General features: G+C 37.8%; 1 protein-coding gene across 1 annotated transcript in view; it reads left to right on the top strand.

Annotated features, from left to right (window-relative positions):
• Positions 1-16,732, top strand: part of ITGA8 (integrin subunit alpha 8) — a 174,666-nt gene that overhangs the window by 12,517 nt on the left and 145,417 nt on the right. The window contains exons 3-4 of the mRNA XM_044227132.1: positions 8,841-8,941; positions 11,806-11,929. Coding sequence (XP_044083067.1) covers positions 8,841-8,941; positions 11,806-11,929 — 225 coding nt within the window. The remainder of the gene's footprint in view (positions 1-8,840; positions 8,942-11,805; positions 11,930-16,732) is intronic.

Below are 16,732 nucleotides of genomic sequence, written 5' to 3'. Positions count from 1 at the left end.
TGGCTTGAGTCTACTCATTTGGAATAGGATTTAAGATCTCCCAGAGAACAGTTCCATCCTGAGTGTTAATCTTCCATGAGGATACGCTGCAGACACAGAACATTTGAATTCTGAAATGCTTATTTTATGTGCCATTGGGAATGGTGATGCTTTTTTCTTTTTTTAAACCAGAGAAATGAACCGTTTTGTTAAATGAACGGTTGGGATCCTTTTTACTACATCTTCCGGCAACAGCGCTGAGATCCCGAGGAGAATGCAAGCATATGAGGGGAGTTAGTGTAAATACATTTGCAAGCATTATTGGGAGGCAAGTTTATACAGCCTTCATCCTGAAACCCAATCATATCCTGTATTGAAAAGCATTGCTTTGAGGTCATATTGAAGAGATTTATGTCATTTAATCTGCTTCCTGAGATTCCCATGCTGAGAGGTTTTCATTACTTCTTGAAGCAAATAAATTGTTGGGCATTAAACAGAAGCCTGCTGTGTTCCTGTCCATCTGAAGGTGACACAGAAGCTACGTTGAGACTTGTCTGTCCCCCAGCTGTAACTATGGCCAAGACTTTGGAGGCCAGGTAATTATTCCAAGTGGGAGAAAGTCTAGAGCTGAGAGAAAGTCTGAGGAACTCAAAGAGCTCAAAGGAAATCACGGTGCTTGGGAACGAAGGGGTGACGCGAGCGAGGTTAGGGTAGCGTGACAACTCTGACTTCTGGACAGAGAATGAATCTGTAAGTGGCAAACCTGGGGGAAGGGACACCAGTCAGGAGGCTGTTGCAGAACCTGTGGCTAAAGAAATGGTGGTCCCAACTAGGGAAATGGCAACAGGTATGGAAAGAAACGGATGGATTTGAGAGGGCTTCGGAAGGAAGAATCAGCAGGAACAGACTAGCGAATGGAATTTGGGAGCGCAGCATTACTGATTGCCAAGGATGCTTGTGAACAAGACAGTCTCTGACCTTGTGATATGCAAGTCCAGTGGATGAGAGCGTCAGTGCCTGCCTGCGGTAGACCTGGACAAGTGCTGTAAAAGCAGAGTGTGAGGAAGGCTTTAGGTGTGCAGAAGGAGGGCTCCTGTCCGTGCCTGGAGGGTAACTTGTGTGTTTTCAGGGACAGCTGTTCAGAGAGGGCATCATTAAAGGTCAGAGCTGAAGAGGGATGTGTGTGTGTATGTGTGTGTGCAAGGGTGTGCGTATGTGAGATGTGTATCCATCCCAGCCGTGGGTGAGCTGAAAGAGAAAACTGTTCTAGTCAGCGCAGAAGAGTGGAGCGTGTTGGAGCAGATGAGGTCAAAGGTGATGTCTCTGTACAATTCAGCCGTACCCGCTCTGCCTTTCAGACTTTCACGTCATGCTAGGGGTGTTTTTGTTTTGTTTTATTTTAAATCTGATCTACCAGAGGTGGCTTACCATTTCCCCTTGGGAAGATGAGTCTCTCATTTGTTAACATTTGTTTCCCTAGCTGCATCAGATAAATTAGCAGAACATTCATCCAAAAAATCACATCGAACCAACAAAAGGCCATAGTATTTCTAGAACACAGCTTACATATGACCTAAGTTAACTGGCATATGAAAAGCATCTCAAATGATATTATATGAGGTAGAAAACTCATCTGCCTTATTATTAAACAAATGTCTGAAGAATACTGGCTAGACACTATTGGTTGTTAAAAAGTCAAGTTGGAAATATGATCTTTATTCTTGGTAAGACAATATAGATGTGGAAATAACTGTACCAGAAAATTTATATTCTCATCCAGATCAGGAAAACTATATGACATTATTTCTAGAAACAAACATTTAAATAGCTATAGGAAAATAATAATTTTAAATAAAACCTTCATGATTTCCAGAAAAGAAATGTTTTAGACTAGAGGAATGAGCTAAAAGCCTCTTCAACTCTGAGTGGTTGGTTAGGCTTGCCAAACTTAACATCTCCTATGTCCAGGGATTAGGATTCCAAAGACCTTACACTTAGTGCCTTATATAAATCTTCATACAAGTTTCATTACTTTATATTGTTTGACTTTTTAAAAACAAAAATCTGAAAGAATTTTGATTTGAAAAGAGTCTTTGGCCCTACATGTATTTTTTGTTTTTATTTTTAAAAATTTTTTAAGATTCATTATTTATTATTTACTTATTTATTTATTTATTATTTTTTATTTCAGGGGTATAGGTCTATGATTCATCAGTCTTACACAATTCACAGCGTTCACTGTAGCACATACTGTCCCTAATGTCCATCACCCAACTACCCCCTCAATCCCTTACACTCCAGCAACCCTCAGTTTGTTTCCTGAGGTTTGTCTCCCTCTCTGGTTTTGTCCCATTTCATTTTTTTCTTTTTTCCCCCACGATCTCTGCATCCACTTCATTGCAAAAGGCAAGATTTCATGTTTTTATGGCTGTATAATATTCCATTGTGTGTGTGTGTGTGTGTGTGTGTGTGTGTAAACATACACACCACATCTCCTTTATCCATTCATCTGTCGATGGACACTTGGGCTGCTTCCATAATTTGTATACATATATGATACAAATAAGTCTATAAATAAATGTATAGACTATTCATTTAATCAGAATAACACACTTCTGAGACACCTAGGTGGCTCAGTTGGTTGAGCGGCTGCCTTCGGCTCAGGTCATCGAGTCCCACATCGGGCTCCTTGCTTGGCAGGGAGCCTGCTTCTCCCTCTGCCTCTAGCCTGCCACTCTGTCTGCCTGTGCTTGCGCTCTGTATCTCTCTTTCTCTCTCTCTCTAACAAATAAATAAAAATCTTTAAAAAAAAAAGAATAACACACTTCTGTCCATCGACAGATGAACGGATAAAGACGTGGTGTATATATATACATATAGATATATACAGAAATATTATTCAACCATTAAAAAGGAGAAAGCCCTGTCATTTGCGACAACATGGACAGAACTTGAGGGCATTATGCTCAGTGTATAAGAAGAGAAAGACAAATGTTATATAATCTCACTTATGTGTGAACTCTAAGAGAAAACAATAGCAACAACAAGAACAAAAACTCAAAGAGATCAGATTTGTGGTTACCAGAGGTGGGGGGGATTGGAGGAAGGTGGTCAAAAGGTACAAACTTCCAGTTACAACACAGTTATAAAAAAAGTTCTAAAACAAGTTCTGGGGATGAAACGTACACCATGATGACTATGGCTAACACTGCCATATAGTATATATGAGAGGTGGTAAGAGAACAGATCCTAAGAGCTCTTACCATCAGGGGAAAAAAATCTTTTTTTTAAATTTTTTTAAAAGATTTTATTTATTTATTTAACAGACAGAGATCACAAGTAGGCAGAGAGGCAGGCAAAGAGAGGGAGAAGCAGGCTCCCCGCTGAGCAGAGAGCCTGATGCAGGGCTCAATCCCAGGACCCTGGGATCATTACCTGAGCCGAAGACAGCGGCTTAACCCACTGAGCCACCCAGGCGCCCCCCCCAAAATATCTTTTTTTTTTATCTATATGTGAGAATAATGGGTGTTTACTAACTTATTATTGTAATCATTTCATTATATATATATATACATACATATATGTATATATAAAATCATGATGCTGTACACCTTAAATTTATACAGTGCTATATGACAATTATATCTCAATAAAACTGAGGGGGGGAAGAATACCATTACAATTTATAATTATAATTCAATTTCTTAAACATTACATGGAAAAATGAATTTTTCATAGTTCCTCAAATACTTGAAAACTCACACTAAGATGATCAAGAGTATGAAGCCTACAGAGCTGCTCTTTAATGGTTTTTAATAGTGGTTTTAGGGTATTAGGAATCATACCTTTAGAAGTTTAATTTTCTGGGGCATAAAAATCAACATAGGTTCTTTTCTTGGATGTGTTTCCTGCCACAGCTGTAATATTTTGAATTTTACAAAGAAGTAATCCTTGTTCTCAGATATGTAGCTTCAATTTAAATGAAACTTTTACAGCATACATTGATTATGGGAAAGATTACAAACAAACGTTTAAAGATACCTTTTTACGCTTTTCCTGATTAAAAATGTCTGGACAGCTCCTGCAACAACTTTAAGAACCAAGCCCCTGCCCTTAAAGTAATGACTGAAGGTATTAGGAAGTTTACTGTGTTCCAGCATGAGGTCGGGGACCTTCCTGTAGTTTTCAGAAATCCCACCATTTACCAGAATGTTCTGCTGCACCTGTGTCAGTTTCAGCTCTTCCCTTCTCTCCCCCATGGCGATCTATCTTCACTTCTTGTAATTCCTCCCATTTAACTAAGTAAACAATTAGAAAAATCTGCTTGGAGCCCATATGTGCACCATATTCTACACTCCCTCATTCCCACTCTGAAATGAATATTCCCGTAAAAAATACACCAAAAGTTAGTAGGCTTGCCACCCCCTGGGATTTGAACCCCGATTGTCCAAAGATCACGCTTCCAATTTAAGAGAGGTGGCTGAAAAGCCCAAAAATGTGGGACAAGCCAAACCAATTTGATTGCTGCCACCCATCTAAATTTTCCAGTCTGGCCTACAAATCTTTTGATTTTATCTTTAGGGTTTTTTTTCCCCCTAGATCATATTTTTTTTTTTTAAGATTTTTTTTTTTTTTAAAAGTAACCTCTACACTCAACATGGGGCTTGAACTCACAACCCCGAGATCAAGAGTCGCATGCTCTATCTACTGAGCCAGCCAGGGGGCCCCAGATCATATCTGACATGAAAATGAGATCATACTAACCAATAACCTAGACAAACTTCCAAGTAAATAGATGGGGGCTTGGTCATTCATTCAACAAACACTTATGGAGGGCATACTATGTGCCAGGCACCATCCTAAAAGTGGAAAATACAAAGAAGCAGAGAATTCATGTCTCTGCTCATGAGATTTACATATATTCTGAAGGAGACAGACAGTAAGCATGCAAGCCAACAAATAAGATCATCTCAGATAGTGCTCAACCATGTGAAAAACTGTGCCAGCAAGAATAGTAAGTATAATGAGAAGCCAGCAAAAGCTGAGCATGTCTGAGGAACAGAAAATCAATGTGTCGGCAGCTTAATGAGCCTGGGCATTTGGAGGAGTTGATGCTGGAAAAGCAGGCAGGGGCCAGATCATGTCAGGAGTTAATCACTGCAGAGGTGGAATTACAACTCTCCAAGAATAAAGATGGATAGTTCAATAACTGGTGTTGGGACAACTGGCCTTTCATACTGAAAATAAGTAAGACATCTGGGACACGTGTTAAAAAAAAAAAATCCAGATGGACAACAACTCCTTAAACAAAGTTAAAAAAACAAGCAAAAATCAGGGGAAAATATTTGCAACATACATGCGCGGGGAAGAATCAATACCCAGAATATGTGCTGAATTCTTAGAAATCAGTAAAACTAATCACCAAACAAGAGAATGAACAAAGATATGGATTGGAAATTCACAGAAGAAATAGATGTGTGGGTCATAGATAGAAAAAAGATGATCACCTTGCTAATAATCAGGGAAATGCCGAAGAAGTCAAAAACCAAAAACCAAAGGGGTACCCGTCATCTGGATGGGCAAAAACTTACACACCTACAGGGATGAAAGCTGCCGGCCCCTCTTTCGTGCACTGCTAGAGAGCATGGGAATTGTAGCTATTCTGGTATGGCCGAGAAAGCAGATATGGTGACTCTGTGTGACCCAGCAATGTCATCTCTACTCTGGTGCCAGAGAGACATTCTTCCACATGTGTCGGTGGTAAAGGATATAAGGGTGTAGTAGAAAAATGGAAAAAACCCAAATGTTCACATGTAGGTAGAATGGATAATTAAAATAGAGATTGAGTAGGATACAATGCTGAGCAAGAATTAAAATGAATGAGCCAGGAGTGCCTCGGGGCTCAGTCGGTTAAGTGTCTGACTTTTGATTGTGGCTCAGGTCATGTTCACAGCATCATGAAATTGAGCCCCTCATTGGGCTCCACACTCCCCGAGAAGTCTGCTTGGGATTTTCGCTCTCCCTCTGCTTTTGCTCCTCCCCTGGTTCATGCTCGATCTCTCTCTAAAATAAATAAATAGAGGGGCACCTGGGTGGCTCAGTGGGTTAAGCCTCTGCCTTCGGCTCGGGTCATGATCTCAGGGTCCTGGGATCAAGCCCTGCATCGGGCTCTCTGCTCAGCAGGGAGCCTGCTTCCCCCTCTCTCTCTGCCTGCCTCTCTGCCTACTTGTGATCTCTGTCTGTAAAATAAATAAATAAAATCTTTTAAAAATAAAAGAAAGAAAGAGAATCTTTAAAACAAGAATGAGCTAAATCTATCCATCTATCTATCCATCTGCCTATCTATCAAGGGATGCTTGAAAGCCGCACGAAGAACATCATATCTGTCACCACTGATGTGCACGTGTGCCCGCAACCGCCACAAGAACACAATGGCTTTCCATTTTCTCTTCCCAGACCTCTTGTGAGACTCTCATTCAACCAGAATCTTACTTGTAAGAATGTCTGGGAAATGGACCTTCCAAGGTTTTAGCCCTCTGCCGTAGAGAAGAGGGCTCCACAGGACAGAAATCTTGCTGAGTGTTTACAGATATTGCCTGGGGGTTGTTGTCAGTAAAGATCAGATGAAATCAAATCAAACACATTGTCCTTGCACCAGAGGTTTCTTGAGCACCAGGGTGCAACAGATAGCATGGAGCTTTGTGTTGGGGTGTTTGGCATGGAAGAATCTTGCTCAGAAAAGGAAGGTGGGAAATTGGGAAAGTTCACTTCCATAGTCAAGCCCAAGTATATTTCGCTCATTTGAAATTTTAGGAAATTATGATATTAGATTTAAAGTTAGAGAACTTACAGAACAATAATGCAGAATTTTGAAAAGGTGGTTTGTCCACTTCGAAGATCAATGAATGGATGACAGATCAAGATTGAAGCTCAGCTCTGTAAATGCAGACCAAGGACAGTAGAAGTCTCCCTCGTAGTCCTTGGATTGCGTGTGGAATTAGTGGAATTAGTGAAGTCCATTCATTGTATTTTTGGTCCAGAAGAAATTCGTTGCTGGATGATAACCCACAGTTGACACTTTTAAGGCAGTTACTATACAGTTCAACCTCAGAACAGCGGAAAAGATGCCTCAGGAGTCACAAAGGCCAAGTCACATCATTTTCTCTAGCAAAACAAGGTCAATTTAAAAGTGCCTTTTATCTTTTCCCAGAAAGTTGTTTCGGGATCTCCTTTAAGGGTATTTGCTATTTTAGAGGTGCTGGTCTTTTCATGGCTTTTTAGCATATTGGAAATTTCAAAGTCACTGTGTTGTACTTTTTCCCTGTAATCAATCAAAACCACACCGACAATCTTGAGAGCTGTTACTAATTTCATTGCTGAGTATCAAAAATCACCAACAATAAATAACATATATGTGTGTGTATGTGTGAGGTCCTTTCCAATTCTTGGACTTAGGTTAAGTTTCCAGATTTCTACGTAAGAGATATTTGTAAAGGGTTTGGACTTTCAGTTATATGGCCACATGATTTCTGTAGTGTACAGCTTCTCAGCTTATAAAGAAAGCACTTTCAGTTTGGTTTATCGCATGTGATCGTTATGACTTTGATCACCTGTAAAAGAGGAAAGAGGGAAGGTATTCGTGGCCTCATTTTACAGAAAAAATCAAAACCCTGAAGATTAAAAGAATTGTCCCCAATCACTCAATTAATGGTGACAAGGTTGTCTCTGAATTCTACAGTCTTCCAAAGTGTCTATAGAAATGTTTATATTGTTACGTTTATGCTGTAATCTGTAAGATTCTCCAGTTCTTTGCTAGTTGTGTGCATTTTAAGTAAGGATTTACAGAACTTTTTTTTTTTTAATGCTCAGAAGCAACAAAAGTGTTTTTAAGAAGGTTTTTAAGAAGGAAATTCATGATTTTCTACTAACATGTAAAATGTAAATTTTAGATTAAGATTGAGTGCATATAATTTGTAAAAGTCTGTAATCATATGTAAACTCAATTTAATGTTAATTACATGTCTATTTTGGCCTCACTTACTAGGAGTTAAAAGTTCATTTTGTAATGCATTTATTACAGAATCAAGGAAGAAAAATGAAATGCATACCAAAGGAAATACATACAAATAAATGCCTTGGTACAAATGTCTTTTGAAATTCATTAGCTATTACTGACGAAGCTCCAGTTAAAACCATGTGGTTAGAACCACGTGGGACATACGCTGACTGGGAATCAAGAGTGAAAGAAGAGATATCTGCTTTTTATTAAGACCTGAAGTGTGCTATAATTGAGTTGAGTTTCTACCCAGATGGCCCCCCTCATTCTGACATCTGCAAAGTGTATATGAACTGTGTTGAGGTGTTATTTTCTGGGGCTGCATGGAAACATGTTACTCAGTTAAAAACCAAGACCTTGGAGTCCTTCACAATCATTCCTGCTAACTCATGCCAAGAAACTTGTGCTTTTCTGATCTGGGAGATTCCTATGTGTTTCCCTATTGGAAAAGATTTGGAATTCCTTAGGGGAGTTATAAATATCTGGCCTTCAATCTTTTATAAACCAATGACAAATCTGTAGATTCAAGACTAGCAAGTCCACATCAAGTTTACAATACAGTTATCTGTGAAAACATACGTTGTAAAAAAAATGCGTCTTGTAAGTTATGAAATGTTATGAAATGTCATGTTCAAATATGCATTTTCATTTGGTACTTTTCTAAATGAAAAGTCTTGGTTGGAACTATCCCTTCCATGTATGAAGATTGTTTTTCAAGTATTTTTAATGGACACGTTCATTTTTACATATTAGATCTGGCTGCCACATTTTATGAATTATTAACAATTCCATGTCTCCTTGTCAGACAACAGAAAGATCAGAGTTAATGGAACCAAGGAACCTATAGAATTTAAATCGAATCAGTGGTTCGGAGCAACAGTGAAAGCTCACAAAGGGGAAGTTGTGGTGAGTATGATTCATGGGGATGCTGTGGGATAATATGTATTCTGAAATGTTTTAAGGCTCATATTTACAAAAATACTTTCATGTAAGGACATGCCAGATTTTTAATGATAAATTTATCAGTGTTCTAAAAATAAAGTTAGTGCTTAAAATTAGAGAATCTACTTCAGCGTTTAAAGGAGATAAAGCCTGTTTTCCATATCCGTGAGATATTTTTGAATATTTCAAAAACAAATAAGGAAGATAGAAAAATAAAAGCTAAACATTACGGAGGTAAATATTTTATTGCTTAAGATTGATTTAAAGGTCTAATTACAAATTGACCAGAGAAATAGCACTGCCATCGGGAGTCTTTAAAAGTTTACTTACTGTGGCATCATTGATCATTTTTAAAATTAAAGGAAAATTCTGTTTAAAAATATAACTACTAACTATGTGGTTCTCTGAATACATTAATACTTTTTAAAACAAATAATCTTACTCCCAATTAGATATGATTCAACTTCAAAATGCTATGACCTTATAATTCTATTCTCTTATTATTTCAAGTAATGATATATGTCTAAGCTATTGAGAAACAAAAGACCGCATTAGGCTGATCTGGAAATTTTCTTGTCAGGAGAATTTTTTAAACCATTGGCTTTCATTTTCTTACAACAATAAAGCAATAACTTTGCTTTTAAGATTTGTTTAAATCTGCCTGAATTATGATTTAATAAGTATCTCAAGGAAAGGCCTTGCTTTACTTGGTCTGTGATTAACCCCCCAAGGACATTTTGATATAAACAGGTAATATAGTGCTTGCTTTGGCAGCACATATACTAAACAGGTAATATATAAAATACAGATATCCCTCTCCTGTTACAAATCCAGAATTTACAGTATGGTCTCTATTTGGATTGTATTTGCACTGATATGTTTTTCACATTCTAGAGTTGGTTAAACAAATTTTTTTTTTTTTTTTATCCTTTGGTGGTGTATGACATGGGAATTGCTTTGGAAAGCTAATTCTATCCAATAACAACTTGGGGTTTAAAAAAATCTTTTAGGTACTGTACATGTTGTGCATTTATCCAATACTTGTAGAAGCCCTCAGAATCACTAAAAATGAAATCATATGCCATGTTCATAATAAAAATGGTTAATTCAGGGGCATGATTGCATTTTCAAAATTACATGAAAGGAGATAAGATAATATTAAGTATATTTCAAGTTAATTTTTTTCCTTTGAGCACAGGAAGTTTAGCAGGGTTAAGAAGTCAATTCTACCCTATGTGATAATTACTAGAACTTCAAAATGCTGAAGTATCTTTTTGAATATCCGGGTGTCGTGGGTGTATGTTTAAAGTTTGGGTCACAGGCCAAATTCATCTCGTCAGTATGTTTCACATCAGTGTGAAACTGAGCAGATATAAAAAGGGTAACTTGCTAGAGCTGACAGCAGGCAAGTACTGGGAAGAAGTTTCCTGGCATTTTAGTGTGCCGCTAAAGCTGGCAGGTGAGGTCTGTTGGCAGACTGCCAGAGGCACAGGCACAGGTGAATGCCTGCTCTGCCCACATTCCTGCTTTTTGCTGTGGGAACTTTACGTTAAATATATTAACCATATAAGTTGTCAGTTTAACAAGAGGGCCCTAAGATAGAGAAATGGATAAGATACATGGTTTTTAGGTATTGGGCAACACCTCATGATGCCAGAAAACTCAAGTAGTGGAAACACACATCTTACTTGAGACTATAAGTTATTTTTTACTGAAAGTAGTTACATGTTGAGCCCATTATTAAGGACATGTTTGGAATCTTGAAAAGACTTTAAAATTAGTGTTTGCCTTCATTTTTGTGGCATTGTATTAGGAGTGATACCATCAAATTAGGAGGTAGGCTAGGGGTTCTGTATTCTAGGAATCTGCAATTCTGTGTCCTTAGGATAATGAACACTTGAATAATCAGGATTCAAGCTAGCAAAACAGGTAAAAAAAAGATGCCTATGTTTTCTACACAATTATTTTATTGCCTCTCTCATTCATAACAAAATTCATTCATAACAAAATTAATATTGTTTAATTTGATTAAAGAAGATTTCATGTATTCTCTTTCTTATTTGATATCCTTGCAAATACCATGCTTTTGTTAGAATCCAAGCTTCTGGAGAAGTGACCAGTGTATTTTATGCAAGAATCGTGTTTTGTTTTGTTTTGTTTTTTTACTGTTGTTTAAATTAATTTTTGTTTTGTTGTGAATGAAATTAATTTTTCTTTTGTTGTGAATGAATTTTTCATTAAATGAAAAATAAAGTCAAGCACACTGTGGTAAGGGTGTCCAAATGAAGGTCATTATTTAAAAAGTTGTAGGATATACCGTGAGCGATAAACCAGGGAAGTCCACAAAAATCCACAAAACAGAAGTTTGTGGATTTGTCTGCCTCCTGTGATTTGAAAATAATTTCTTAACACAACAACTAGACAAAGAAATTAACTATCCTCATTTTGAGACATCGCACTGATTTATTCACTGTTTCAATGATCATTTCATTCTAGGTAGGTCCAATTTTTTTTTTTAAAGGAAAAGAAAATCTGAGTTCTTTGCCATTAGGAAATAATTACTTTCACCAGATGACACTTATTTAACTTAAAATCCTGTAGGGGAAAACTCATTCCTTTCTATGTGTTTAATTTGTTCTAATTCTACAGCTTTGGAAGTTTCATTAACTCTGACTACTGAGGTACTTACCAGCATGCCAGAAGCCAAATAATTCACTCCCTAATTTAACATAGTTTGTCATGAATTTAGGTACCTTAGTCAACCAACTAAATCCTATCATAGTATGAGGAAACAATGTCAAGAAAATATTGTCTTTGATGTGTCACAGGCCTGCGCTCCTTTGTATCACTGGAGAACTCTTAAACCAACACCAGAAAAGGACCCAGTTGGCACTTGCTATGTAGCAATCCAGAATTTCAGTGCATATGCAGAATACTCTCCTTGTCGCAACAGTAAGTGATTTTATTCCTTGAAACTGTAATTTAGCTCAAGAGCTCTTCTGTGGTAGATGGTTCAGGCAAAGTCAGAAAACCATCGATGAGGAAAAAGAGATGGGGGTAAAGGTTATGGACATCTTTTGCGATGGCTTATTGTGACATGGGGACAAGACCCAGAATTCTGTTGATTCTCCTCCATGTTGTAGAAAATATCATTTAGATATTTTGCAGTAGAATTGCCTGGTTCCTTATGTTAGGCCTTAAACTCTCAGTTGCTATTCAAAACTCACACTGTGATCTGAAGAATGCTGACCACCCACTTCACTTTTTAATGGCGGGAGTGGTCTTAGCTAGCTAGTGTGCTGGGAACCAGGGGCGCTCTGACATCAGCTGTCTGTCCAGCCTGTGTTGTGGTGGTGGTGGTGCTGTTTTTGTTCTTCTTTTTCTTCTTCTTCTTCTTTCTTCTTCTTCTTCAGACAATGTCACAAGTGGGAGGGAGGGCAGAGGGAGAGGCAGAGAGAACCTTAGGCAGACTCCACACCTGCACAGAGCCCATCATGGGGCTTGATCTCACAACCTTGAGATCATGGCCTGAGCCAAAATCAAGAGTTGGATGCTTAACCAACTGAACCTCCCATGCATCCCACAGCCTGTGTTCTTGACAGCTGTTGCTTTCTTTGGCAGTTGGGTGCTCTGTTATCTGCATGATACATGTCTCTCCTTTAGGTGTTTAATCTCCATTTTTTAAAAAGACTGTACACTTAGAGTGTAAGAATTAGAGTGTAAGTCTCATCTGCCCAGTCTAGAGATCTTCCAGTGAAGCATCCACAGAAGCAAGCCTGTGAGCGCCATCTTTGGGGCACTGCTGTTTAATCATTTCTTGGGGGAGCACCCATGGACTTGGGACAGCATTTCCAATTGGTTGATGTACTCAGTCCCTTTTGTGAATTCTTCCAGTTTTCTATTTGTTATGTCCATCATTGGGATTCATCAGAAAGTAATCAATGGATTTTTTCATTCGTATTCTTGATAGTTTGCAAAACCACACTGAGGAAAGAAATGTCATTAGAAGGAACATTCTGGTAACTGACTTCAGGGAATTTATTTTTTAACAACCTAATTCCAAATTAGATTTCCAAAACTGTGTGTAAAATTTCACCATTTTGTGTGGTTGTTTTTTTAGATTCATGATTAATTTTGGCACAGTAATGAACACATATCAGAAATAAAACAATGAAGTTAAAGAATGGACCAGTGATATCAGAGGGTTAATAAAGAAACCGCTGAAATTTAATCTGAAGATCAGTGTGAAATAGCTAACTCAGATGGTTTTGGGGGAGGATTTTGGCAAAGAGAAGATTATGACTTCTGTTTAAAAATATTGAAATAAATTAGCCACTTCCTCACATTATGACAAATGTCACTGAATGAATAATCTGTGAAATTAAGATTTTATTTTAAGTAGCTTTAAAACAGAGGTTCCTTGTTGATAATGAGACTTGATTATGTATCTGTTCAACACAGTGAACACTAATTATTCTATGTTTGGGGAATAAAGCACAGAACAAGAGAAAATAAAACCCAAACTTTAAGAAACTTACATCCTACTGGGGGAAACAGACAACAAACATGTAAGTGTTCAGATCCAACAGTTCTACATCTGGGTATAGATCCAAAGGAAATGAAATCAGTATCTGAAAAAGATATCTGCCCCTCCCCGGTCACAGCAACATTGCACAGATCAGGCAAGACATGGAAACAATCTAGGCACATTCGGTGGACAAATGGGTAATGAAGACATTGTACATTATGTACAATGGAATGTTATTTAACCATAAGAAAAAGGAAATCCTGCCATTTTTGACAACATGGATGGACCTTGAAGGCATTATGCTAAGTGAAATAAGTCAGCCAGAGCAAGACAAATACCAAAGAAAAATACCACTTATATACAAAACCTAAAAAAAGCACCCCCCCCAAAAAAACCCTCCAAACTCATAGATACAGAGAACAGATTGGTCATTGCTCAAGGTGAGGGGTGGGGAGATGGGTCAAAGTGGTGAAGGTAGTCAAAGGGTACAAATGTCCAGTTATAAGGTAAAGACATGCAGGAGCTGTAAAGTCCAGCAGGATAACTATAATTAAGAATACTATATTGTAGGGGCTCCTGGGTGACTCAGTGGGTTAAAGCCTCTGCCTTCAGCTCAGGTCATGATCTCGGGTCCTAGGATCGAGCCCCACATCGGGCTCTCTGCTCAGCAAGGAGCCTGCTTCCCCCCTCTCTCTCCCTGCCTCTCTGCCTACTTGTGATCTCTCTCTGTGTCAAATAAATAAATAAAATCTTAAAAAAAAAAGAATACTGTATTGTATATTTGAAAGTTGCTAAGAGAGGGGATCTTAAAAGTTCTCATTATGAGGAAAAAATTTGTAATGATCTGTAGTGATGGGTGTTAACTAGACTTACTGTAGTGATCATTTTGTAGTATATACATACAGCAAATCATGATGTTATATACCTTGGAATAAGAATATGTTATATGTCTATTATATATCAATGAAAAGAATGTTTTTTAAAGAATAAATATAACATCAGATAGCGAAAAGTGCTGTAAAGAAAAAATACAATAAGGCAAGCGAGTGGGGAGTGACATGGCCTGCCTGGGTAAGGAGAGGAGCTTTTCGAGACCGGACCACAGGTCGGGCTCTCTAGGCAAATGGCTGTTGGAGAGGGCAAGAGGAAACTTCCCAGGCACAGGCAACAGCCAACAAAGGCATGTTTTGAGTCATGTCCCACTCACGGTGCTGTGTTCCTTGGTTCAGTGTGAAGCCATTTTTATTACGCTAAAGATAAAAGTCAGGAAGAGAGAGAAATAAAGTCCTGGATTTACTTCGAAAACTAATGGTAGAGCTGAGATTTAACACAGAATGTGTTTCACCAGTCCTGTTCATATCACATTTTCATGACTTGCTACAAAGGCTTCCCGAGCACAGAAAACTATATAGCTGCAATGATGAGTCTGTCTTTCATTTTCACACTCTTCTTGCCTTGGGGATCTATCATACTCTTCAACCAGCATGGGGGGTAATTGTTTATATAACTTGTCACTGCCTCTTGTTCTGCACTCAAGTCAAAACAAAGCACGTGGCACTTAGATATGAATCTGAGCCTTCCTCTGAAAATAATAATTGTAGCCGTCCTATGTCTTGAGTGACACAGGCACATTATGATGCCAATTTACGTACTGTTTATTTTCCTAAATAAAAGAACAACTTGACGAAGGTAAATATGGAGGTTATGTGGAATTGCAGAATAGCTAAATAAATTGCCAAAAATTCTTTCAACTCTAGTACACAGCTATAGTTTTTATATTCCTCGTGGTCACTCTCTTACTACAAATACTTCATCCTCCTTAAATTCACTCAAGGAGCGGACTTCCTGTCCTTCCCCTGGGAGTTCACAGTTCATTAACACAAAGCCAGCTTGTTCAGGAGCATATGGTCAATATCACAGAAGGAACATCAGCAATATTATTTTCAAAAGAGAATTTAAAGAACTCTCTCATGTTCATTCCATACCACAAACATACCCCACTGGTCGGTTAAGTAATATGGGAACTAATCTGCCCATTCATATTCATGACATGCCTACAGCTCTTAGGAGCATTCATAATTCAGGGGAGGATTATTTACATGCAGTCTTCCAACAAACAGTAGTGAATGATCAGCATGATTCCCTGGATTCCTGAGTTCATTCTGGGACATAATTGTAAGGTTTACAGATGCTCGAAAGTTCCAAGAAGATAGATTCTTTTAGGTCTCATGAACGACAACTCTACGAAAAAAAATCACCTTACATTCTCTTCTAACCACTGCTTCAAATAAACATTTGGAGTTGGTTATTTTCTCCATGAGTTTCATTAAAAAAAATGAGTATTTTCTCTGAATTTTTTCAGTTTCCTGTTTTGAAGAAAATAATTTCCCAAAATGGTCATATTTCTTCCTTTTTGAATAATTTATAATATTAAAAATGAAAGAAAGACTTGCTTTTAAAATGGATTTCTAAAGAGGTTTGTGCATTAGAAAAATATATTTTCAAATATATTCAAGATTACACATATATGTTTACAGAATCATATATCAGGTATTCATATAGAAATATTTACACACATGAACTTCCAGAAAATTGGTACCCAGACATCAGAAGTTATACAGATGAAACTTTAGGGAACTTTGTAGCATTCAGAACTATGAACCATAAAATATAGTTTAAAATATGGAAGAAATTTCATAAAAATAAAGTGTAAGATGTTGTACACTTAAAAATTGCAGAGGGGGGCGCCTGGGTGGCTCAGTGGGTTAAGCCGCTGCCTTCGGCTCAGGTCATGATCTCAGGGTCCTGGGATCGAGTCCCGCATCGGGCTCTCTGCTCAGCAGGGAGCCTGCTTCCTCCTCTCTCTCTCTGCCTGCCTCTCTGCCTACTTGTGATCTCTCTCTGTCAAATAAATAAATAAAATCTTTAAAAAAAAAAATTGCAGAGGGTAAATCTCATGTTAAAATATTTTTACCCAAAGAAACAAACAAGGGGACACAAGAATTTTTTTGAAGGTGATAGAAATCCTTATTACTTTGATTTTGATGATGGTTTCATGGATGTATGCCTATGTCCAAATTCATCAAAATGCACATACTAAAATATACAGATTTTTCGTATATTAAGTATAGCTGAATAAAGCTGGGGAAAAAAACCTTAGCTTTTAAAAAACCCTACAAGACATTAATGGACGTTAGAATTAAAAACAGGTATTATCATTAAAAAAT

Source organism: Neovison vison, chromosome 12, assembly GCF_020171115.1.
Source record: "Neovison vison isolate M4711 chromosome 12, ASM_NN_V1, whole genome shotgun sequence".
Taxonomy (NCBI): domain Eukaryota; kingdom Metazoa; phylum Chordata; class Mammalia; order Carnivora; family Mustelidae; genus Neogale; species Neogale vison.
Note: the sequence above shows the minus strand (reverse complement) of the source record. Positions and strands in the feature narration are given on the sequence as shown.